Raw genomic sequence first — 26,573 nt, 5'->3', positions numbered from 1 at the left:
TGGAACTCAATGAAAGTCCGTGGGAAGAAAGGGACCTCTTCAACCAGCATCCGAATGACTCCAAGTTCCTAGACTCATTATTTGGGTGATTTATTTCTTGATAGTATATGGCACGAAAAATAGTTAAGCCTGACCTTTAATGAATGAACGCGGAACTCAATGAAAGTCCGTGGGAAGAAAGGAACCTCATCAACTACAGTCCAAATGGTTAAGCTTGACCTTTAATGAATGAACAATGAAAGCCCGTGGAAAGAAAGGAACCTCATCAACCACTGTCCAAATGGTTCCACGTTCCAAGAATCATCATTATGTGAGTGGTTTATTTAGGGAGAGAGAGTATAGTACGAAAAATAGTTAAGTGTTCAAACTGAGGCGGGAGACTAGAAGCAGCAGACGACGTAGAAGGGAAGTGGCCTTCGAAAAATGCAGACGATATGTTCCAACACTGTCCAAGATTTTTTTTTTTTAATTTCCGTAAACAATACATAATAGTTTACACCCTGGACACTGCATATATATTGTTGTAGCTGCACAGTGTGGTAGACGTTATGGCTAATTTACAAGTTTTCCTTCAATATGGTTCCTGGGAGAAATGCGCACCCCTCGTCCTTACTAGAGAGGAATTTCATGCCACAACCATGAAACAAATATTACATTCTCTCCATGACCTATGTTTTATATTCTCCCATTTTTCACCCTCACTAAGTCCTCTATAATAAAGTCCCAGGGAGAAACACGCACCCTCGTCCATACTAAGAGAAATTCCATGTTCCAACCAGGAAAAAAAAATATTACCTGTGCTCTGTGATCTACGTCTTATATCCATCCAATTCCCACCCCCAGTAACTCCCCGTAAATTATAACCATCCCGGAAATCCAATGTGTAAGTTTTAGAAGAAGAAAACTCGCAGAACCAGAGATTAGTATTCAGTCAAACCCAAAATGGCAACTATGGACGGCTCGGAGCAGGCTGGATCGTGTAATGCGGAAAGACTAGTGCGCGTAGGCTATTATGAATTCGAAAAGACAATTGGGAAGGGTAATTTTGCCGTAGTGAAGTTAGCAACACACAAAGTAACACAATCCAAGGTAAGGAACGCCCAGAAACGGCTTTGTTTATCTTGGCTCCCGTCCCTTGCCCGATCTTATCTTGCCATATTTAACGCCCTGGCAGCCTTCTAGGGGTGGACAGGATGGGAAAAATGGTTGGCAGCTATGGCAAAGGGATGTGGTAGAAGGGGGGAGCCTGGGGATGACGGACAGGGGTAGGTGTGGGTATGCCAGGGGTTGTTTTGAGCCCTGACTCCATCCCTGCCACCTATTATTATTATTATTATTATTATTATTTTCACCTGTTCTGCTTTGTATCTTCTTTATTCGTTTATTTCTTTCCTCCTTCCTTTCGTCTTCCTTGTTTTACTTCTGCTTCTTCTTTTGCATTCCTTTCTTCCTTTCCTTTCCTTCCTGCTTTCCTTCCTTGCCTTACACTTTCCCCCTTCCTTCCTTCCTACCTTTCTTCCTTCCTCTTTCCCTCCTTCATTCATTCATTCATTCATCCCTTCCTTCCTCCCCTCCCTCCTTCCTTCCTTATTTCTCTTCTTTTTCTGTACACTGCTTCCACTGACACACACACACACACACACACACACACACACACATGAATATACCTTAATTAACATACACAGGGATTCTGGGCAACACAGGCGCATAGTCTTTCTTCCTCACCTGGAAACCTATCTCACCTTGTTGCTATACTTTGATTTATGTGCTTGACAACAAGCTCTCCCCTGCCACACAAACAAACACCTGTGATTTACCCTGACATCATCTTCACTCCATTATGTCCCCTGTTGCATTGCTAGGAAATGGATTGACCTTCCTCAGTTAATGATTTCAGTTTTAAATATGGAGTGTGCCTTCAGTTTGTTTGGCTTTTAGAATTTTGCTCAGTTCTAGTTCTGGAATGGCCTCCCCATTGTGATCTTCTTGTCTCTCTGTGTCTGGCTGTGCTTTAGTGTTTTTCTCCTTCAAAACTTTCAATATGCGTTCCACTTCCTCCTCGTCAATATGATGTCGGAAAAGAAGGTTCGTTGTCCAGTCGTAATGTAAAGTTGATGGAATAGCGTGCAGCATATCTGCATGAAGGCCATCACAGCAAGGCAGACATCCACTGTTACCATACTCTTCATCACTTTTGACCTGTTTTCTAAGGTCCTGCCAATGAAGTATGCCAGTTATATATATGTTTTCTGTTAGAACATTGAGGCAGTAGTTCATTTTATGTTTTTAATATGGTAATAGGAATATGGCTATATAATTAAGACTTGAAAAATTATTGAAAAGGAACAGGCTATAAAACGCTACAGGTTCAAGGGCCAATGAGTCAGAGACAAGCTCCGAGGCCATGCGCAGCTATAGCATGTACTCTCATTATATATATTAACTGAGCGGTTCACCACACAGATATTACTTACGATTTTTATATAATTATTGACTTAGTGTATAGTTACATGTTTGCTTATATCCTGAAGTTAGGTTGGTTAATAAGAGGTTATGTTAGGCTTAGTTAGATTTGTTACATTCATATATTTTTGATAAATACTTTTGATATGCTTTGCAATGTGCTGTTGTCTATATAACAGTTGGGGTGGCAGCTTACTTCAGCAGCAGAGTCCTCCTTCCTCATGTCCTTGTGGGGACTTCAGTGCTCATTCTTTTCTTTTTTCTGTGCATTTGATGTAGTTTCTGAGTTAATCAAGACACTGACTATTCATTTGTGTATACAGTGTGATGCTTTTTGTTGTGGATATATTTGAATTTACCTTGAAATAGCTATGTTGTGATTTGTAGATAAACTTGCCTCGAGTCTTTTACAGCTGTTTTCTGGTAAATAGAACTATCTCTGTGAAACAGCATCATGTTTTACACAGAAATTAATAGTCAGTGTCTGAAAAAAAATGCACAGTAAAGCTATGCACCATATTGCAGGTGTCGAAGATGTACTCGTTTTCTCAAAATAAGACAAAAATTCAGCATGCATTGTGGATGCTGAATGTTACATTACCTGTAGATATAACTTAGGCCTATAGGAAGTGCACAGATTAGATAAGATGTTGTTGCTTTTGTTGTTGAAGGGTTGTCTAGCATACCGTACGTTGCTTTTCCTGGCATTATTCTGCGGGAGTTGCCATCTCCAGTGTGTCATTTGTATCGGCACCTATCGATTCAGTTGGTGTCTGTTCATTTTTGGTCCAATTGGTGTTCATTCATTATCTAACAATGAAATGTTTTGTTTTCATTTAACAGTGAAAGGCTAAGGTGCAGGGTGTGTTACACCATTCAGACCACAGACTTGTCCTCTGTAGGAATGCTCTGACTGTCATATTGTGATGTGATGTTTTGTTGGTAATGTTCGTGTGGTAATGAAAATAGTTCTAGTAAAACTGGCAGTCCATACAGTATATTCCAATGGTAGGATGAGGTTCACCCACATACTCCCTCCATTAAGTCTTGACCTTGGTATTGGCCATGTGCCGTTAGTCAAGATGGATTCACTAGTGGTAAACAAACCCTTCCAAGTGAACAGGTCACCTTCCACATGGTGCTGTTGTTACAGTATGGTGTATGTGTGTATGGTATGGTATATATGTTTTAAAATGGTGTTGGTCCAATAGTATATGGTAGACATGTACTACAGGTCATGAAACAAGCAACAAAACAGTTTAGTAAAATTGGTAACGATCAAGATATTATTTGATTATTTTTTTCTTTAAAATATAGTACTTGCAAATGAAGTGAGTCTTCGACTTTGGCAAATACAGTATAATCCCCTGTATCAAGAAGAAACCGAGTGATTAAAGTTCAATTTCAATTTGCTTGGTTTTAAGCATTTGTTTTAAACCATTGGTTTAAGCCAGTGGTTCTCAACTCGTTTCAGGCCACGGACCACCAATCCAATAAAAAAAATGTCGTGGACCATTTTGTAGTTTAAAATATATTTCTTCAAAACAAAATTTCGAGAAATGATATAAAATAATATCCAGCTAACATTTTGATCTGAAATATATTTCTTACAAACATAATCTCCAGGAAATATATGCACATGTATCTAACATTTTGTCGTGAAACTTATTTATAACAAACAAAATTTTGAAATTATGCAGAAGTATACTACAACTAACCAACAATGTCCTTCCAAATTTGATTAATTAATTTTTCCTTGCAACCAGACTTTTGGATTCTCTTCTCACTGACAAGCTTTTCTGTGTTAGGACACAGGACGAATGATACAACTAATCAGCTATCAGCTCAGTAGTTTGGTTGCTACTAGCTACAGCACTTTACGACAGCGTAATATGTAGCCGTGCATCAGCTGAAAGAAATCAACAAGATGGCTCATCCCCTCAACTTGTATAGTAAATCATGGATATTCATTCTATAATAGATTCAATTTAGAAACTAAAAGTGACTCGAAGTGCTACTTAGCAGCCAAAACTTAAAGATAGGCAATGTATTTCTTAAATATTTATAATATAATAAAATGAATGGTCAATTATTTATTTTGATTGAATTCTTCGTACTGAATATTCAATAAAATTCAAAATTATGTACATTCATTTTCCAGTTTATTACCATATACAGCATCCTGTGGACCACCCAAAAAGTCATCATGGACCACCAGTTGAGAACCACTGGTTTAAGCTGTCAACCATGGTAGAATTCTTCCTTCACTAAGAATCGGTCACCCATCAATACTGCTGTTACCTCCCAGATCATTAAGTACACTCATGCAGCTTCACCTGACATGGCATGAAAGTTTACCCTCCTGTCAATGCTGCCACCTCCTTTAACACTCACACAAATCCTTGAACACGAAATGACATCTGAGACATTTATTGTCAGTGTTGCATTAATAATCAGTAATTTCTCATCATCAGTGTCTGACATGGAAATTAAAGATTCCTGTCATGTATTGTTAATTTAGTTTATAGCCAATTATTTATTACCTTAAGTTTCTGGTTTGGTAACATGTTATTCCAATTATGTTGGTGGTAACCAGCATTAGAAAATATGCTCACTGATACACACTTTTTTTGCAGGTTGCCATCAAAATTATCGACAAAAGCAAAATAGATACAGATAATTTAAGAAAAATATTAAGAGAAATTGAAATCCTGAAGAAATTAAGACATCCATACATCATCCGGCTGTACCAGGTGATGGAGACGGAGCGGATGATCTACCTGGTCACAGAGTATGCCAGCTGTGGGGAGTTGTTTGGTGGGTAGCACCTCAAAGTTCTCTTGTTGGACCAATAGTATTCACACTTTGGAGTTGATATAGTAGGAACTTTCACTGTAAAGTTCAAAAGTAAGTGTCCTGTTTTGATAAATCCTTGTGTATTTGTTTATTTATTTACTTATTTTTAAGCATAATTAAGTATATAATGTTTATTCACATTCCTTTTTTTCTTCTTGTTATAGTCTATCTCAGCTTTGGGAATTATGAATTATGCACAACTTTACTACCTTGAATACCATCAGAAAGGACTGCTAATCCATCACTGTGAAAATAAAAGATAATGTGTACAATGTATGATCAGTAATTGCATCTCCAGTTCATAAATTTACAATCAGAAGACTCACCTTAACTTGTCTCCTCAGATTATGTAGCAACACATGGGAAGATGAGGGAACGGGAAGCGAGGACGAAGTTCATGCAGATTGTGGCAGCACTTCGGTATTGCCACAGAAGAGGGATTGTACACAGGGACCTGAAGGCAGAAAACTTACTCCTAGATAAAGATTTAAATATCAAACTTGCAGGTGAGGTAGTGTGAGTGTGTGGAGGGGAATGAAGTTAGCTAGGCTGAATTAAGTAACATACGTTATCACTTACCAAGATGTGTTTGTATTCAGAATGGTTTATGAATGGCAATGTGGGTGATTTATAAAGGTGTTTTATCCATGGACATGCAAGAGGCACCAAGTATGATATATTATTAAGCATTTGAATACATAGTGTTTTATGAATGTCAGTTTGAATACTTCATTTAACTTTTTTTCCAAACTAACACTTTTTCCTTTTCAGATTTTGGGTTTAGCAATTTTTACACACCAGGGGTCTTACTGTCCACGTGGTGTGGCTCCCCTCCCTACGCCGCACCAGAGTTGTTTGAGGGGAAGGAGTATGATGGCCCCAAAGCGGATGTATGGGTAGGCATCGGACATTGAGGCGAAGGTGATGAATGCCCTCATGATATTTTTGTATGATATTCATTGAAGTTACTTCCCATTCCAGAGTCTTACAGAGACTTTCATCTTTTGCAGAGCTTAGGAGTCATACTCTTTGTGTTAGTATGCGGGTACCTGCCTTTTGATGCCAAAACATTACAAACTCTGAGGTCAATTGTGGTGGCTGGCAAATTTAGGATACCTTACTTCATGTCCTCAGGTAAGACATGATTGAATTGTTTTTGAGTAATGTTTTAGAGAGAGCTAATTCTGCTTCAGTTGGTTCCCTTATAGTCCGACCTGTGCATTACTTTTCCATATTATTATTGAGTAGATATTAGACATATTAGACAAAAAAGTTTAACATTGATGTCTGTGTTTTCAGATTGTGATAACCTCATAAGAAAAATGCTGCAGGTAGACCCAGAAAGAAGAATTAGTATAGAAAGAATAATGCAGCACAGGTGGATAACTTCGGTGAGTTGAGAGTTGTTTTGTTGAAAACATGTTTTTTTACTTACCAGTCAATCAGTACATTAATGTCCATGATCTTTTTTATATACACTTCCTAATGAGAGCTATAAAGTCAGCCCCCAATGTGCCCTTTCATCAGATTCATTTTGAATATATTTAAAACAACACAAGTCACCAGCACTCACTATCACTATTTTAAGGGTCAACCAGTTGTTTCTCAACAGGAACTGTGTTTGTAATCTGTCAGTCATGTGAGAAATATAAAAAATGTTTTTTTGACATGTCTGCAGGAGAGCCTAGACTCCAAGATCAAGGAAATCCTCCAAAAATACAACTGTGATGACTGCAACCGCTTGCCGCCAGACAATGAGCAAGTGCTGGATCACATGACGCAAATAATCCCTAACCTGGACAGGGAGCAGATATTACAGGTGACTCCTTGACTGATGATGATGCTTTTCCCATTAACAATTTACTACTGAGTTAATGTATTGAGTGTTTTTTTCATTTACATGCATGTTTTGATCACTAATGTACAAAGATTTACTTTTCTTGTTGTAATTGATTGTAGATCATTTGATTCTTGCTTACTTTACCTTTACAACAGGTAGTGGTGTGGCAAGTTTTCTTTATAAAATAATTATGACGGTTTTCTGAAAGCTTCATAAAAGAATCATTTAAAATTTTTGGATAGTGCATTAGTTTGCTTTATGAAGCAATAGCTGGCATGGTTGAATTTTTATGCTTTAATGGTAGACTGAGGGGTTGAGGTTAGAGGAGTGTTCTAATACAGGTAGCTTAATTTTACAAAGGACTGCATTTTTTACATATGATATGTACCTTATAACACATTGTAGTTCTGAGTTGGAATCAGTCGAATGGAATGAAACAGATCGACAAACACTCGGCAGTGCCAAGCTCAGGTCACAGAAGAACCTTTGCTTCTTAATGGTTTTCTGTAGTTTATTGCATGATGTGGTGTGGTAGGTAGGGGATGATACTAACTCTCTGTTACTGCAACTTCCCCAGTGTGTGCATGGGATGAAGTTTGATCACATTAGTGCCATATACCACCTCCTGGAGGAGCAGGTGGCCGAGGCAACGCAAGCTCCTTCCTCGACCCCTGCCATCCCCTTCTACCCCCAGACCCTCCCAGTCATGCCTGCCCATCCCAGAAAGTCATCCATCACGACAGGTGAGAGTCAGCCACCTGCCAGGGCCCTCCAAGGGTGGATGTTGGGGCATTAGTGTCATGATTATCACTATTATTGTTACTGTTCACACTATCTTCAGAGCAGAGGACTGACTGGCCACATAACAATGAATTGGCTCTTAAACATTCTCAAGAGAAAATAAGTAAAAGATTTAAATTCAGAAAGAAACATCAATGGCATTTTGATACATTAGTTTACAAGAGCATTTTTTAATTTTAGGTCTGAAAAATTATATTTCTTTGGAGTTTTGGCATTTGATTGTTATTTAACAAAAAAAACATTTTAGATATTGATAATTATAATTTTGATTACAAAACTATACCTAGTTACCCCAGAGGGCAATTTGTTTGCATTAATTGATGATTTTTTCCAGGCCTTGATGTTGTTTTTCTGTTGTGTATTGAATGCAAGTTGCAAAGTCTGGTGATGGTGGCAGTGACGGGTGATATCCTAGTGGGTCATTATGCCATAAGCTTACTAACTGTCTTCTCCCTTTAGGGTTTGTCGACAGAAGTCCTGTTTCGGACACTGAGGACACCCAAGTTACTGTGCCTCTGTTCTCATGTTCCCCTGTACCACCAAATCTGCCATCCCTCCAGGACCCCTACCAGACCTACTCCTTCGAGAAGGTGAGATAAGTAAGGGTTCGTGCTACAGAAGGCCTAGAGTGGTTGGGGAATCATCTTGTATTTTTTAGTACTTTGTGGATGGTGATATACTCTCATCTCAAGATTTCAAAGGTGGACATCATCAGAGTGTTATTATTTGTATGTTGAATTGTTGAACTGTTATGAGGAGCTCTACTCAAATTATTCGTTCCAGTATGGGGACATAGAGATCAGTGGAGAATCAGATAATGAGGAACCCAACCAACAAACGGTGGACAAATACCTGTGCTCACGACGACACACTGTTGGGCCAGGAGACACACACCACGAGGAGGTGAGGACACATCCTGACTGCCATTACCCTGAAGTCAGTGGTGGTTGGTTAGCTGTTAAGTGTATCACAATTATTACTTTCCATCAACCAGTCATGCTGCTAAAGGAGTCCATTTCAAGGTTGTTGTAAAAGATCTCATCTGTCATATACTCATGTTAGCATAGAACATTGAGAGGCCTGACATTCACTCCCTCTCCCTCCTCCATCACCATCAGGATATATACCGCCCAGCATGCGGTCGACCGCAAGGCGCTAAGGTAACGCGCTGTGCATTGACATAGAAGTTTATAATCCTTTTTCTTTTTTTCTCTATCATCTCGTCTCATTGCAGACAACTATTGCAAGTGTTATTGCTGAGCTCTTGTGGCAGTTTTAGGGACTTACCTGAGATTTAACAAAGAAGCATGATAGCATTATTGGCATTCCACCGTATTAGTTCTGCCTGATTTGAGAACAAGATGCCTGGAGTTTTTGAGTGCTAAAAATGAGCTGTAATCTTTAGAACTGAGAACTGTGAGTTTTTGCGTGTGTATTTTTTTGTGTTACTAACTTGATTTTTACTTTCTTTTATACTAATGCATGCATACATACAGTACAGTATATTGAGATTTGAGTGGAAATTGTTGACACTAAAAAAATTATTTGTTTGATGAGCAGTGCATGCATCTCTTCCAAGCCCTGAAGCTGCCCAGTATGGTACTTTGGGTTACAGAGCTGAGTAACCCTTTATTTCTTACGTTGTGTTTAATTAGTTTCTAGAGGATTGAGTGATCATTATTTTATCATTATTTATCACAATGGTGGGTTTTCATTCATATGGAGATCTCCCTGAGCACCAATACTGTGCCCTGACATGCTGCATTTTGTCCACAGGTGATGGAGGCTCACATGCGGGGGAACCTGCAGCTGCTTGCCCCGGGAGGTGTTGGGGTTATGAGTGGCTACCAGACGCCTCCCATGTCCCTCCTCCCCCAGACCAACCTGCCTCAGAACCTTCCACTTGTACAAAACTTGCCTCCACAGAACTTCTCCTTCAAAGACCAGCACCTCTTGAAGCCTCCACCATTCATGCATGCAGGTCAGTGTATAGCAGGCTTTGCATTATTTTGGGAAGTTTCAATATTGAAAGATTTGTTGGCTTTTTAAATTTTAAGATGCATTGGCAGATGATCATCCTCAGTTGAACGTCCTCTAAACTTTTGATCTATAACTTTGAATCCTTGGAGGCTGTGGTGCAGGTGGTCTTCCCAGGGGTTCTTTTACCAAGTGGAGTATGTAAAGGTGTAATGTTTACCTTAGCAGCTGGTGGCTTGGGCAGACGAGCCTCAGACGGTGGAGCAAATCTTCAGGTATACTTCCAATGTCACCTGCCTGAGGGAGGACTGAGCCAACCCAACAGCCACGAACAAATTACAAAGGTCTGACCCCTGTTTGTGCATTGGAAGCTTGCTAATCATTTGAATTTCCTGTACTAGTGCTGTGGATTCCCATACTTGTGTGTTTAACCTGTGCTTTCATGCCTAGTTGTCTTCTAGATCTAAATTCACTTCATTGCTTTAGGATTTTCTCTCAAATATCATAGCAATAGCATCCATTGTGTTAAATACATGAATTATGTGATACTTTCTTCTTTTTTTTTGGAATATAAAAAAGTACAGTTTTCACATCTTAATTTTATGATGATGATACAAAACCTTTATTTCAGTGTCATGCAAGAGTACAGCAATTATTTTTTGCTGCCTAATGTGTGGATTTCATAGTTCAGTAACATAAACAAACATAGGAATGCTTATGCTTCCCCCCATCCCCCATCCTTTTTTTATTTTTCATCTATGGACTTTCATAGGCATAATGGTATAAACTGTATTTGTGTTGACAGATTGGCTTAGTACCCAGCAGCCTTGGGGGTCACTCCCAGCCACTGCCACAGCAAGAGGATGACTTGCTGGCACACCGGGATGAGGAAATTGACCCCAGTGACGTTGCTCAGTGAGTTGACAGGGAGAGAGGAAATTAAAGTATCTGGACATGAGTCATGACAGAGAATGGACTGGCTTCCTAGTTTTAGGGATCCTGAAAAAAAACTTTGTGGATATTCTATACTGTTTTCTGGCATATTTTTGCTGACTAAACTTTAAGTGGATCATACAAATGTGAATTATTTTTTTAAGGGCTCTGAATAAACAAAACAGGTCAGCACACGTTAAATTTAAGGACTCCTGTTGAAGACCGTGACACTGCAACAGTGACCTATCTTTAAACAGTTACATGTCAGCACGAGGGGCCAGCCAGAGGGTGACGCTACCCCTGGTGACACCCAAGGACCCACAGGAGGCGCAGAGGAAGATGCCACCCAACCGCCTGCGAAAGACCGGCTTGCCTATGGTTACTGAGCGGCCTCCAGGTGAGGCTGGGTTCAATGCAGCTCCTCCTGAGTCACTCTGGCCATGTAGTCACTCTCCTGTGTGCACTCGCTCTACTGTAACGAGACTTGCTGCTTAGTTAATGTATTGTAATTTGAATTAAGTTTGTTTTTTTAGCAATTGATGAATATGAGTTACTACAAGTTTGAACATTACTGTAGAATTTATTGCTTTTTCTTGTTTTCTACCCTCTTATTTTCTTAGCCAGTTCTCTTGAGTCTTTGAAGAATGGTTTGATATTATTTTATACTTTATGTATGTTTGATGTTTTCTTTATGAGAATATAAGGATTCATGCACATTTTCATTAATAATAACTTAGTCTGTTGAAGAGTAAGCATGCTGCTGTATCTCATATGGATTGCATGCTCTGTTTGTGTTGTAGTCCTATTTTGAAATGTTATTTTCCAAAATTTTACTTTTATGTCTTTCTTCTGAGTTTACATTTTATTTTTCCTTTTTTTTCTCCTCCCTTGACCCTCCTCCCCTCCCCTGCCTGCCTTTGATGCCTGTGTGATGCCATTCACCAATTGCTGACTTTGCCCATTATTTGTTATTTTTAACTGCTTGCTTGAAAATGTGCCAAAATCTTCATCTTGCTTTGATGGGGAAATATATTTGTGTTGTGCTCCCATTCTTTTAACATATCTCATCTGAAAATTCTATTTTGAATTGGATTGTTTCATTCTGTAAAAACCTTTGTTGTCTTATTTTATTTAACAATCCTATTATTCTTATTGGCACTGGCTTGCACACACCCTTCACCTGCTCCTCTCATGACCAATTTGTAGTAATCAACCCGGAGCTAAGACTTGAAGCTGAGGCGCGAATGAAAATGGATTACATGACCTCCCATTTGCAAAACATGCGTAACAATGCCCGCATAATGGGAATGCCCTTCGCCCCCGGCATTACTACAGGCATTCCACCAACCAGCACAGGCTATGCCATCAAGCCAGGCATCATGTCAGGCATACCTCCTCCTGTCTCCCAGGCCAAGCGCCATGCCATCCCTTCCTCCACCTCTCCCCACAGCTTGGTCAACTACTCGTATGTTGGCTTTGGCTGCTCCTCCCCTCCCCTCCACATGAGCACCTGTGCCACACCCTTCTGCTCCCCCACCCACTCCTCATCCCCATCCTCTTCAATCTCCTCCCTCTCCTCCACCTCCCACCACCCAACGCCCTCCTCCACGGCCCCATGGATAACCTCAGGCATTCCACCACATAACAACAACATCAGCAGCAACAACAACAACAACAATTCCTGGCCAAAGCACAGGGAACGCACTCGAAAAACAGGCCTCCCAACGGTCCTGGAAAATAACTGGCTAGTGTCATCCCCCTCCGAAGCAGCTGATAGCACCACAGTGGGTAATTATAACGGGCCTTAGCCATGTTATGGTGGTTGGACGTGGCGAATGCGGTGACTTTACTCTCACTGGTGGTGGTGGTGGCATCAGCAGTGGTGGTATGTTTTCCAAGGTGGCTGGGTTGACATCACAAAGTTCCTGTTGTATTTGTTTGATTTACTTCTGTTTTTGCCTTAATTTTGGTAGTGGCAGCAAAAAAAGTGAGACAACCTCTTTGTCTTACTTGTACTAAAGCATTATGCTGTAGTTCTCTTACCCTAAGGAAATTTGCGCTCATGTACATACAGTTTATTAATCCCTCTAGGATAGACCATTTAGGAGTGAACAGCATTCTTGGGTAATTTTGCCTCATGTATTGTAAGCTTAGGGACTTACTGAGATGAGACATTTTTTACATCAAGGTGTTGTTATAGGGATGTGTTATATAGTGCATAGTCTCCTAGTGTCATAATTTTGTCACATAACATTATTGCTAGCTTGAATATATAGCTCTAGCACTTTTGCCTGCCTTCACCTTAAAGTGTCACTCATGGTATCCAAGATCCTCATTATATTTTCTGAGACCATTGCCCGCTGCATGCTTGTTTTTATGCTTGATTCTTTAATCTTGTAAATAACTGTTGCATGCCATGTATTTTGAAGCTATTTTTATGACAAGTTATTTTATGCCAATAAATTGAACTTTGATAAAATTGTTGGTGTTACTAATGAAATTTAAAAGATATGCTCAAAATATAATTGAATTGTTCTTAAAGTCATCATCACCATCATTCTAATACCCTCACAAGGCAGTGTAAGTGCACTACCAACATTCACATTCCAGAAAGTGTCAGTCAGATTGTAGACCACATTCTCAGCATACAACTGGTGCTCAAATGTATTAATGTTTGCAAGCTGACAACTCTAGTAATTGGCTATGTTCCATTGTACGATCATTGTGCAAATTATTTACCAATAACATATTTTGCCATTCATTATCAGCAGTGCTTTTTCACTTTGAAGTATTTTCATTACTTGAAGGCATACTTACTGTTTTCTTTGGTGTAAATTATGCTTTTGGAGCAACCGTTGAATAATGAGGATGCCTAGTGCCTGCCTGAGGAGTTGAATTTCAAGTGCCTGTTGAGAGAATTTGTATTATCACTGACATGAAGCATCAGCTACTTAATGCAGATGTTATTAAATTTTGAACTGGCTAATGTGAACAAAAAGTATTGGACTGTGATTATCTAAAGTACTGAAGGTTGGTAATGAAGTGTGTAAGAATGATGAGTTCTTAAAAAATCTACAAATTATTTGTCTGGCATGCAAGCAGTGTGTCCATTTATAATAAGCTTTTTATTTTATTTTTCCCCTTAAATGCTGTAATTTGTATGTAAATATTTTCACATATTGTTATGAAAGCTCTTCTCTTGAAATAATAATAACAGTAATACATGTAATACACTTAAAAAATAACAGTTGTATTGAAAAATACTTCCACCTTCAGTATTTGTTGGTGACACATTTTTACTTCCAGGCCGAGAAAATTACAAGGACTCCATCTACCTCACCTCCGACCGCTACTCTCCCGGAGGCACCACCGTGCGACGTGCCTCAGATTCCGCCACTTTCAGCCTTTCCAACATAAATCAGGAATTCCAGAAACTTCAGGTATGACCTTCAAGAGATCTGACTGTTGATGGCTTATTGCAATGTCTAAGTTCAGAGGGTGCCTAAGAGACAAAAAAGTAGGCCTATGATGGTTATGGATCACACTTAATACTAGGGTCACTTTCACAGCTTCTGCCAGTTTGGGATTTATGTCATATTAGATATAGAGGGTAATGCGACTAACAGACTATCTTGAAATTAATGTAGATGGAAAATACAGGTTTTCAGCTTTATGACATGTTGTCAAGTTGTAGAGGTTGTATCTCTATAGCCTAGCTTTAGCAATTACCTATTCTTGTTAAGTTTTGTTTTGAACCAACACATTCTAACCATTTCATTACAGGAAATCTGTTGAATGCCTAGTGGCTTATGTGTGTTGAGTTTTCTTGCTTTCATGTTTAGATTATGAAATTATTAAAAAAAAAAAAAAAAAAAAAAATTCAAGAAAACAGTTCAGTGATAGTGTGCCATGCTGAAAAGCATGTTAGTAATGCATATATTAGTGTTTTTGTTGATGATGGTTCAGTGTGTTCTTTGACACAGTTTAAAATAAGAATTATGTAAATGTTTTGGGAGAACTGCTTCACATATGTACCAGCCGAAATATCTTGATGCAGTGCCGGGAAATAATTTATTTCATGCATTTCCTCTCCTAACTAACTGCACAGTACTAAGGATGTTTTGCATTTTTTTTTTTTTTTTTTTTTTATGTTTTGAACATTTAAAAAATTTTGCCATACAATTAGTTTTTGTTCGTGATTTATATATACATTTTTACTTAAAGATATTTTCTCTCTAAAGAAATGAAAATGATCTTTCCTAGTTTAGGTAGAATTGCTAAAGAGTATTTTGTGTATGAAGCCGACTCTTCCCGGCTGAAACCACCATGAAGTAAAGTGTTGAGGGAGAGTCCACTTGCAGGGATGCATCTCTCAGAGCCAGTCGCGTGCCCGGCTGTGGCCTCCCGCTAGTGTGCCGACTGGGTCCCCCGTTACTCTGTGTAGTGCTCCTCTAAGTGGCACACCTCTTGTGGCCAGTCCTGACCCTAGTTCTGGTTCAGCCCCATTAGTGGCAGGTAGACCAGGGGCACAGGGCAGTAAGAGGGCACCAGGAATTGATTTAAAAATGTTTGAAGGTCACTGAACAAAAACTATTCTGAAGTCGATCTTGAAAACTAATTTCACATCATATTTATTGTTTATTTTTGTTTGTTTTGTTTTCAAAAAGGCTTTTTAATAGCTAAGACCTTCAAACAGTGCTTGTAAATGTGATCGGCCTTGTTTGTGTCTGAGTATTTGCATTTGAAGGTGTACTCTGAGATTCTAAAATGGCAGCTGAGTAAATATTAAAATGGTGCATTGATGTCAGTGAAGAACATATTCAGCTGTTACTTGTAAACAAAGTGCCACATGGGAATTGTTTTCAATTGCAACCTTGCACAGAAAAAAACTGAGGCCACACAGTAGTGCTTCAAGGCAGTCGGAAAGCTTATGGCTGTTTTGACCTTAATAATACTCAGCCTCTCACCTTGATGGCAGCAGCAGTGGCACCAAACTTCTCCTTTTTCAAAGTAGTCCATAAACTTCAGGGTATATGTTTCATCATCACATAAGTGAAGCAGTTTCCAATTAACTATATTAGGTTAAAGCTTTGCTTGAATTAGAAATTAGAAAGAGTTAAAACACCACATGAGCCTGCATTTCCAGTGACAGATTTCAGTTGCTGCTTTGAGGATTGTGGTATCATTCTGCTTGAATGGTTTTGTGTTCAAAGCAAAAAGTTGTATTGTGGCCCAAATAACTTTACTCCTATTCTTTGTCCTATTTGAGTGATATAAACAACTTTATTTAATCCTTTGGCTCATGGGTTATTCATTCTTCTCATTACACAGAGTAAAGGTGTATGGTTACATATCTTTTGCATAGTTGATCCAGTCATATACTAGTCTAGTGTGAATAACATCCAAAACGTAAGGTTGAATTTGAGCATTCCTATATGGCAGAGTTTGAAGGTCGTTTAAATTTGGTTCAGTAAGAGGAAGACATCAGTATTAAACCTCAACACAGACATGAGGGTCAGGTATGCCTCTGGATTACCTGCTACCTGTACAAAACACTTGGCATATAAGACATGGATGCTGCTCTAGACTATGTGTGATTGGTGTTAAGATGTCAAACAAATAATGATTTGAAAATCAAATGACTATTTATATTAAAAGTCCCTTTATAGGATGAAAAAAAGACATTGAACTAGGGGAGATAACAGAAAAATCTATCAGTATCAAAGTATTATACTTTGAATAAAAGGACTTTTAATCAAATGCTACTCATGAAATTAGCTGTCATTAATTCAGCATGTCTAGTACACTAAAAGGACTTCAAGAGGTAAATTTGAAAGTATGTTGGCAAATTTATCGTAAAAAAAAAGAAGGGAAAAAAATCATAAATGTAACTGCATACAATGGAAGTTAAAATATTGAAACTACTGAGAATATCCTTGAAAATTTCATGCTAATTTTGCTAATGATAAAATCATGGGGTTCTATTCCCGTACATCTGAAATCTATATCATGCATTCACTTGATTTAATTGATATTCAGACCTGATCATTCAAGAATATTTTTAAAAGTAGACGGTCCTTTATGTACTCAACTATTTTTGACGTGGCAAACTGACTATATCAGCAAAGATATATTATCTTTGCTGTGGTCTTATCGCCCACACATGCTGAAATATTGAGGGCCTAGCAAATACATGTTCTGAGAGAGGTAAATTGTTTTGTTGGATGCGTAATCTGGCTGAGGTAGGACAGATGTTGCTGGTGATAAGAGAGATGTGTGTGGCATGTGTAGGGACCCTGGTGAGTGTGCTGGGCAAGACTGGTGCATGACATCCAATCCTGACTGTATTGTACAGACTGTGGCATCTGACTGTATAGCTGTGACCACGTAGAGGCTGTGAATATTGTACCTAAGTTATAATTTGAGGGATCATAGGTTTCATCACTAGGATGTGGCCTCCAGACGTAGATCTTATATCAAGATGTATGGCATTAGGAGAGAAACTAAAAGTCAAATTCAGTAGTGATTGTGATGAATAAGTACAGGGTGGTTGCATATATGGTCCTTTAATTTTCTTGAAAATATTTTCATCATCATCATCAACTGTGATTAATTAGGCAAGGCAGGGTGGGGAGTCAAAAATATAATTTGGCCATTGTGACAAAGTGTTTGAGGCATAAAATACTTTTCAGGGGCTCAGTGAGGTTACTTGATCCTACTTATGACTCCTGTACTTTTGTATAATTATTTGCTGGTTTGCAAGGGAGCTAGTAGATATGAATGCATACTTTGAGTATGATTATGAAAAGAAATCAATTTCAGTAGAAATGGAGGAGGAACATTTTCTTTGGAAATACCATGAGGCAGCGGCTACAGTCTCCCTCCCCACAAGATTGTGAACACACTTCTCTTCTGTTGCCGTCTTACTTTTATGAATAATTTTGCTTTATTGACTCGTATTTCATTTTCTTTTTGGGAAACTAATTGTAACTCATTACATGTAAATATGACACAAATCTTACACCTCCCAAGCTATGCAAAACTTACAACAACCTCCTGACAATGTTGTAGCACCATGTGAATAGGGTTGAAGGCTTACATCATTGTAGGAAAGGCTTAAAGTGAGGAGCTTTGTGAATCCCAGCTCAGGAAGCATATTATGACTTTGTCGTCTTGATGGCGGCAAGCGGACTCTGTCCAAGATGTGCCCAGATGTTTCCTTCCAGCAAAATATCCATTATTTATGATATCCTTTCAAGATATCTAATTCCATCATTAAGTGTAGCCTCCCTGTATATAAGCTATATTTAGAAACATACTCAGAGAACTAAGTGAACCTTTTATTATTATAGAATTACACTTCATTAATCTGCTTGCAAAAGTTGATAAAGGAAGTGATAAAGATTTATTAGAGTATTTCTGGGGAAGGTTTTGTAACACTCAAAGTATTTGTTTTAATATTAGAATATTGATACTTTTACGTATTATGAAAACTGCATGACTGTAAAGTTTGTGTTTGTGACAGATTGAGACTCCAGACAACTGCAGTGTTCTATGTTCACTGTGAGGCTGTCACATATGTGTTGGCTTAATGTTTATTTTTTGTATTGATTGTTTTGAACTGTTTCAGTACTTTTGAGTAGTTAAAGTTCTTTGCCTCTTTAATGACCAAAATATTTTTACATCACTTATTCACATAAGTTTGAAATTTTGACTGATTTTAAGTTTCATACCACTTGTGACAGACATGACGTACAGGAGAGAGAATTATAATTCCAATTGTACTAATGTAAGAAGGCAATTTGATTTAAGGGCACAACAAAAACCTTAACAGCTATCAGCACAAATGTACGCCTATGCCAAGAGAATTATTGCCGACTCATTTATGGAAACTTTTCTCAGAAACAGATTACTTATATATATATAAGTGTAGAGGATATATTACCTAAGTACCATAGATGCATACTAAAAATGACATTAACAGGGAATAGAGTGTAATGACAAGTCTCAACAGCTGTGCTTGAGTCCATTCTGGTTTACCACACACTTGATGCACCAAAACAGCTCCCCTAACAGTAGTGCCTTTTTGACACCCTCAAACACAGAAGCACAGTGGAGTGACAGATGCTGCAACGCAGGCGGAGCTCCAGCGTGGCCATTCACTCCACTGGATGGGAGCCACGCCCTCCCCCACGCCAGGCCAGCATGGGGGTGGGTCACCTGCTCCCGGCATCATCTCCCCGTGCCCACCAGCGTCCATCCTTGCCGGCTCACCCTGTCGATCCCCCCTGCCATCCTCCCCCAGCCCACATCAGCCAACTCTACAGCTCATCTCCCCAACCCCGTCACCTCCAGTCCCCCCAACCACACCGCCTTCCATACCAAGTGAGCCCCAGTCTCTTTTTTGCATGACTCAAGCTTTGTATTTTGTTTGTCAATATGGTTTTCATTTTTTTTTTCAGATGTTTGGTTTCTTGTAGCTTTTCCCTTTTGTACTTACTTGTCTTTCAATCTGTATTTCAGTTGGCTTTTTCTCTGTAGTAACTTCTTTTTGTACTTGTGTACCAGTCTTTGTACTTCACTTGCCCTTTTCATTGTAGTAGCTTATTTTGCATGTGTGTACCAGTCTGTGTATTGCAGATGCCCTTTTTGCTGCAGTAGCCTCTTCCTTTTGTACTTATGTAACAATCTATGTATTTCAGATGCCCTTTTCCCTGTAGTAACTCCCTGCAATGGAATGGCCATGGCAGAAGAATCTCTAGCTCTCCTGTACGTGGCATACAGTCCCTGCATAGCAAGCCCTTAACATTTTCTTCTCTGATTACTCTCTATCAATATTATAATCTCTACTGTGACCTTATTTGAGGAAAAATGTAAGGAGATGGAAATTCCCATCTCAAACTTCCTCCTCTTGTGTTATTGAAGCAAATAAGGCAGTTTTTATCAAGGAAATAAGGGGTCATAGGATCAAGTTTTCATTTAGAATTTTATGTAGGGATTTTCAGGCTTTTCATTGCATTTGAAAAATCATTTTACCTATTTTCCAGGTTCTCCTCTACACCACAGTGGAAGTAGCATAGAGGGCACAGCTCTTAGCCTTAGTCGGTTACATCTGCAGCCTCCATCATCCCCGGCTGGCCCACGTAGCCCCTCCCACCGCCAGTCCCCTCCCCTGGCCTTGTCTCCACAGCCTTCCTCTCCAGTCTCCTTGCTGAGCCCTGGTGTGCCCCTGTCTCCACCCTCCCCCAGCCTCATCCCTCGCTCAGGGCCCTCACCTCCACCTCTGGGGCTGGACTGCATCCGTGAGGAGCCTCCAAAGGGCTGCCACATAACCCACAACATCCCCCAGAACATATACACCTTTGCACAGAACCCTCAGATCTCCATAACTGACGAGAGTGGGGGCCATGTGATCATCGCCTCCTCATCTGATTCTTCTCCGGACGTATCAGATGACTTGGATTCTTCGCCCTTCCCATCTCCTCCCACACCAGATCACATCCCACGGTTGCCCCACTACTCCCCTCAAAGGTTATCCAAAGGCCTCAGTTTAGACTCTTCCCCTCTGCCTTGTGTGCGTGACTGTGACACCGAGAGGCCGTCGATAACACGGGGCACGGCAGGTGTTCCTACATCGCGCCGACCCTCAGCTACTGACAACAATAACGTCCACAGAATTCGTAACGAGCGAAACTTAGTGCGACAAAATGCCATCGCCGGGACTCAACGATACCCCATGCTAATTACCACTATGGGGTACAGAAACAGCTTCCCTCCATACAGCAATGGGGGAGTGGGTGAGAGTGATATAGAAATGACAGACATCAGTACTGGAGGGGACCAGTCACCCCTGGTGGAGCGCAGTGTGATAGAACTGGAGCTTCCTAAGACTGGGAGTGGCTCTTTTTTGCTGGACCTGCCAACTAAGTGGTCAGGCATGGCACAGGAAGACTTATTAGGAAATATTATTCATGTCTTAGAAAGTCGGGCGCCCTCCATCGTCCGGGAGGGCGTCCGAGACTGTGGCCTCTCCGTGAGGGACCCCACTGGTGCCCAGGTGGACCTGGAGGTGCATGAGGGCTCTGCGGCAGACTCCCGGGCCCTCAAGATGCGCAGAGTCTCAGGGGATGAGGACCAGTACACACAACTCTGCCAACAGTTAATCGAATGCATGACAACCTAACGTTAATGTGTTGGTGCAGTGGAAAAGTGTTAGTGAACACAAATGGTTCAAAGTGTGTGCAGACTTCAGAAAATGTGCTTAGTTCAGGAAATAAGCGGCCCTAAGTAGTCCATTTAAAGTCTGTAATATCTTAACATCAGTGAACAGAAACTTATTACTTGGTTCCCACTTTCCGAATTTGCAACATGAATATTCTTGCCATTTGGCATGAGTACTTTAGGCTTCGGCTTTCTGGCTGCAGCACTACTATTGTAATGTTCATCTGTTGAAATAATTGAATTCTACTTCAAATCTCTCTAAATAGACAGGAAAATTATAGTACTTTATTTATATATTTTTAATTCATAGAAAGTATTATAACATTTCTTATAGGTAATCTAATGCCTGTCTGTTTAGTAACATTTATAAGCTATGTTTGTGTATGTATGTTGTTACATAATAGTAATGTATTTCACATTTAGGTGTTATAATAGTTCATAAGGATTTCTCATTGTCTTTCAAGATTTACCGCCATCATTTTTTTTTCAGTCTTGACTAAAGATGACATTTATGAAGAACAGAACTGTCTACAATTAAGTGCATATTATATCCAATTAATTCTTTACAAGTTGCCTTCTGGACTGCATTCCATTGTTGTGGTTAATCTACTCTTATGATATTCAAGTTCCATGTATAATAAATGCCGAAAGTCTGCAGGAAGTATAAAGGCTTTGTGTTTGGAGCACCGTTTAAGAGTTTCCACAAACTTGAGTGTTTCAGGTGTTACCCTTTGTGGAACTTGATGTTTTCTGAAGACACCCAGAAAGCCAAGCACTCGGAGATATTATTACCATGTTGTTAGGATGAACTTCATTTAGCAAGAAGTTTGAAGGAAAAATAGAAGTTGAATTATGGAAGGAGTTTGACAGCACAAATATTTATAGATATCTTGAGATAGACATTTCCAGTGTATGTCCCAAGTTTTGTGGCCTGAGTGTGTATTGACTGCAAATTTATAGTTAGCTCCTTTTGACAAATTTGTAAATTGGATGCTAATGAAATTGATCCTGACAACATGAGGCCAGGTTTGTGTGTGCAGTAAAGCATTATGTGTCACTCCCTTGCACAACCGTCCATTGGCAGGGCTGGGTTCACAAAATTAAGAGAGGGACATGTAGAGCATAACAGTATCTATTTTTTCTGGTTATTGCTATTATAATGATATAAAATAACTTTTACTGAAATTTTGGGATTACATCTTTTGATGTTTAAAATTTTTTGGTGACCATCTAATTGTTCTGTTTCTGCCATAGACTTGGCCTGAGATTTTTGCTCCTAATATTTCCACAACTCTTGGAGGAACCCCCTTGAAAGTGCCAACTAAGTATTTCCTCTGTGGGTATCACTTAGCCGCAACTGCATGAACCTATAGGCAATATACAATCGACCCCCATTACTCCAACGTCACTGTTTTGCCAAGACTTCACATTTTATCTCGTTGATACAGCCAATCGTAGATTACTCTGCTGTATTGTTTGAATGAGCAATATATGGACACAAATTTGTATAAATTTTAGTGGTATTGGATTAATGAGGGGAGGTAATCTTGTGCTAACCTAGGCAACTTTTGAAGACTTGGTGCTATTGGAGGGGACTGAGCATGGTACTGGTTGGTCCGTTGAATGTGTCCGTGCCACTATCTTTGGCTTGCTAGTCACGTGTTACTTTGGAACTATCAGACTTCCTGCGGGAGAAACAGCTGGTTCATGACACAGAATATTTTTTTAGGCTACTCATGTGTAAGTGCTGGTTAAATTTTGTTACACATTGTTTAAATGATATATTTAAAATGTAGCTTAAGGAACAACTTTCACACCAATGAAAATATTTTAAATTTTAATTTGTTTTAGCTATTGAAAATGTTTTAATTTTAGAATATGCTTAAAACTGCTTCTCCCCTTTATCCATTCTTTAATATTTAACTCTGAATATTTGAGAATACAGTAAATAGGTAAAGGTATGTAATAAGCCTTCTACTTCAGCTATGAAATGCATGTGCAGTAGGGAGGTGGGAGGGTCATAATGCCACACAACTGTAGGTCAGCATGGTACTCTAACATGCCCTTTCCTACATTTACTGCATGTGCAGGGTCCATACTGTTTTTGTTCTTTATGATTTAAAGAAAATCTTGATTGATCTTGTAATGGTATAGGTGAGTTTTGTAAGTGAGGCAGTGGGTCAGAGGGGAGAGGCAAAGTGCAGACAGCAGCCCTGACAGGGACCAAAGCTCAAAAGTGTGTAGCATTGTGATGTCAGCAGCCATATGCAGTTGTCTGGTGAGTGTAGGCTATGGCTGGAAGATGTTATTTTTTGTTAGAATTCTATTGTGTAACAATTAGAGAATTGCTATGGATTATACATGGAGATTTGGGCATTAGAACTTATGGGGAAAAATAATATGGATTATCTGTATTCCATGGTACAGTTATGCATCCTTTGCAGTGTGAATTTGAGACATTTACATAATCATGTGAAGATGGTTTAAGGGAAGGCATCACAGCATTTCATAAGTGCCATTGCACAAAGCTCTACAGATGATCAAGAGTCACATGGATTGGTACTTGCTTAAAGATAAATTGTAGGAGAAGAATTTCAAGTCATTACAATGTACCAACTAATTCTTAATAGTATTAGGGCTGGCATGTACTACTTGTAAAATTCGTGTATACCATTATATTTCTACATTATCTTCCTCCACATAATCACTTAATATTCAGTCTTGAGTTTGAAAAGCTACTGTCTTTAAAAAAATGCTATAATTTGCATTTCACATAGTCCATCCATGCAGTATTCCTCATGTATTGCAAGTTGTATTACAGGAAACCATTTTGGCTGTGTTGAGATGCAATATAGAGTAAATGTCATTGAATTCCATATGCAAAATACACCGTAAAATCAGTTGTGAAGAAATTGTATGTAGAAAAGAAACTAATATTAATTTATTCTGGTAGGATTTCTTTTTGACATGAAAAGTTATTGGATAAAGCATGGACAGGCCATTGGTACAAGGTAAACTTACATGTTCAGTTTTTCCACAATGACTTCTAAATATGCAGCAGCAACGTTTTCCAGGACATGTTGACTGGACACATTGGTTTTACTTAGACCACCCATGGAGTATGCTATTGCTAAAATTATCACATTTGAAACCAATTACTTTTTGTTCTAGTCCCAGGGTTTTTGTAATGTGTGGCTATGTCTTAAATGTTGCATTCTAGCATACAAAGAAACAGATGAGGTTTCAATCATATTGTGTTGTAATTAAGAGTTTTGGTTTTATAAAGCATTGTCTTATAGTGTATTTAATCGTGCCAAAAGTACAATTAGTGATGAGAGTATTGTGTGCTGGGTCACTTGACAACTAAGAGAAGTCTGAACATTGTAATCCATGTAACATCATTTTGCCTTTGTGACCTTGTGACTATGGGGCATAGAGACCTCAGAGAAACACTTGCCAACTTCTGCCTTGTTGGTGAAACAGTGATTAAAGCAGCAGAGATCATACTTGGAAAACAAATAAGCTTTGATGAAAACTTATTTGGGTTTATCAAGCTGAGCTTTAACCTAAAAAAACATATGAATACCAAAAATTTTACTTTAATAAAAAAAATAGCTTATTGCTGTTTACCACCAGTATGGCAGAGCAGGCCAGTCTCTACCCCATGTCTCTAAATAGGACAGTATTACAAGCTGTTGTCATCTGATAAGTTTGTAATTTTTATAAACTAATATAATTTTTTTCTTTGGTTAATTGGAGCTTTATATTTTTTTAAGAGAAATTGTCACATGTTGGACTTCAGACATTAATTTTATGGAAATCTTAACAAGATTCATCTAAATTTATTTATTTTTGGTGACATTGTGGAGGAAAAGTGTTACAAGTAACAATACAACATCAAAGAACCATTTAGTAACCCTGTGCATCACCACATTAAGTAAGTCTATTGCTTTCCCATGTGTTGAAAACTTGACCTGTGACGCTTGATCAAGTGTCTTGATCATGATTCCATTCAGGTATCAGTTATATAAATTGATTTTACTAAAGTTTTATACAAAGCTTTTTAAAGCAAATTAGTTTTTGTAAAACTGTATGTTGTATCATAGATATTCTGAGATCTGTTATTTACTATAGTGACAGTTGTGTTAGGAATTTTCAGTAGTTGAAATTATACCTCAAAATATAGGGTTTCCTGAATGACCTTGTTTATACAGTAAAGAACAGGAGAGAAACTGTATTGCAGACCCAACATTTGAAATACTATGATGAACATATTCCTTTGTTACTCATTAATTTCAGCAAGAAATGTTGGCCAAATTTTGAAGTTAAACGAGTCACTATGAAGTTGCCTGTCTTGTACTCTTGTGTCTCTGTGCCGCTCGTGTTGCTGAGGCTCGGGCGTCATCTGAACTGTGTGATGTGTGAAGAAGGTGCACAAAATCGTGGCCTGTGTGGTGGGCGTCGTGCCGCCCCGCTCCGCCCCGCCGCGACCCTACCTGAGCAGTGCCTTTCACTCGCTCTCCCGCACCATGCAGCATGGGGATGTTGCAGTGAAAAAATGCTTTTTTTATTAGTTAAGGGCCGAAAAAGGATTACTACCATATGTCACAAAAGCTGCATTGAGGCGTGAGGAGGACAGGGCTGCGGGATGTGCGGTTGAAATGCACGACTCCAAAAGTGAATCATTCCACCTCACTCATTTCAATAGTTTCTTATGCTCACTGAATATGTACATACTTCAAAGAAGTCTATTTAAACTATAAATCTGTGATTTTATTATCTTCAAGAGTCAAAATATATAATTATATCAAATGGATTAGTTTGTACTTTCATCCTCTATGTTTCCTTCAAGATGCAGTGGAAAGCTCGGGAAGGAGCAGAAACACTCTGAAGTAGCACCAAAGCTGCCTCAACTACCAGAATCTCACTGAGGTGTGATATAATTTGTTCAAGCCTGTTGAGTATTATAATGTATGTTAATTATTGTTGCTGAAGGAGATTGTGAATAGTATATTTCTGTGCCACTGCATCTTGTAAGAGAACTCCTGTGATGCAGGAGATAAGGATATGCATGGATGGGCTCTTCTTAACATTTTTTATTTTGGAAGACTCATTAGAATGGTAACATGACTTACTTTCCATTCTGCTTCTGCAGGAAACAGGATTGCTGATGACATTTACCTCTTATGTTGAACCCCATAAAACTGGGAGGTAAGAGGGACTGACACCCTCCAGTGATTTAATTGATGCGATGTTCCTTGCAGGACGGTGACATTACACCTAAGTGATAAGATGCTGTAGCAGATGAGTGTTTGTGTTGATTGATAGTTTATTGTTGCAGGTAAACAACAAAGGAGAAGGGAGGAACATGACATCCCAACCCCCAGGCAGTACATAATGTGATTATACAACTAGTAATACATGTGGGGGTTGTGTTGTGTGCATTATGATGACTAAAAATACAATATTGTTATGCCGGACG

At 39.0% G+C, this 26,573-nt stretch overlaps 1 protein-coding gene across 7 annotated transcripts; it reads left to right on the top strand.

Annotated features, from left to right (window-relative positions):
• The first annotated feature begins 913 nt into the window (after positions 1 to 913).
• Positions 914 to 25,907, top strand: LOC126980349 (serine/threonine-protein kinase SIK3-like). 7 transcript variants are annotated; one of them, XM_050830120.1, is made up of 20 exons: positions 914 to 1,089; positions 5,100 to 5,280; positions 5,664 to 5,825; positions 6,091 to 6,215; positions 6,330 to 6,453; positions 6,619 to 6,710; positions 6,998 to 7,138; positions 7,737 to 7,902; positions 8,420 to 8,550; positions 8,744 to 8,863; positions 9,079 to 9,120; positions 9,737 to 9,941; positions 10,163 to 10,281; positions 10,743 to 10,852; positions 11,128 to 11,267; positions 12,077 to 12,658; positions 14,177 to 14,310; positions 18,976 to 19,255; positions 19,573 to 19,639; positions 19,918 to 20,077. In XM_050830120.1, the coding sequence occupies exons 1-20, from the start codon at positions 943 to 945 to the stop codon at positions 19,943 to 19,945; spliced, it is 3,096 nt and encodes a 1,031-aa protein (XP_050686077.1). In that variant the 5' UTR covers positions 914 to 942; the 3' UTR covers positions 19,946 to 20,077. The 7 variants fall into 7 exon arrangements, with proteins under 7 accessions (XP_050686077.1, XP_050686072.1, XP_050686071.1 ...); XM_050830118.1 differs by lacking the exon at positions 19,573 to 19,639 and adding an exon at positions 4,272 to 4,779 and having other exon boundaries at positions 941 to 1,089; positions 19,918 to 25,907; XM_050830115.1 differs by lacking the exon at positions 19,573 to 19,639 and having other exon boundaries at positions 10,166 to 10,281; positions 19,918 to 25,907.
• The last annotated feature ends 666 nt before the right edge of the window (positions 25,908 to 26,573 follow it).

Source organism: Eriocheir sinensis, chromosome 44 (genome assembly GCF_024679095.1).
Source record: "Eriocheir sinensis breed Jianghai 21 chromosome 44, ASM2467909v1, whole genome shotgun sequence".
Classification (NCBI taxonomy): Eukaryota; Metazoa; Arthropoda; class Malacostraca; order Decapoda; family Varunidae; genus Eriocheir; species Eriocheir sinensis.
This window is presented reverse-complemented; position numbering and strand designations above follow the sequence as displayed.

What these genes read in the sequence shown, in the direction of transcription:
- LOC126980349 (XM_050830114.1), top strand. Translation starts at nt 943, where the DNA reads ATGGCAACTATGGACGGCTCGGAGCAGGCTGGATCGTGTAATGCGGAA. An exon ending in AGACCTACTCCTTCGAGAAG is followed by an intron (nt 8,551 to 8,743) that starts GTGAGATAAGTA and finishes TATTCGTTCCAG; the next exon opens with TATGGGGACATAGAGATCAG. An exon ending in GTCGACCGCAAGGCGCTAAG is followed by an intron (nt 9,121 to 9,736) that starts GTAACGCGCTGT and finishes TTTTGTCCACAG; the next exon opens with GTGATGGAGGCTCACATGCG.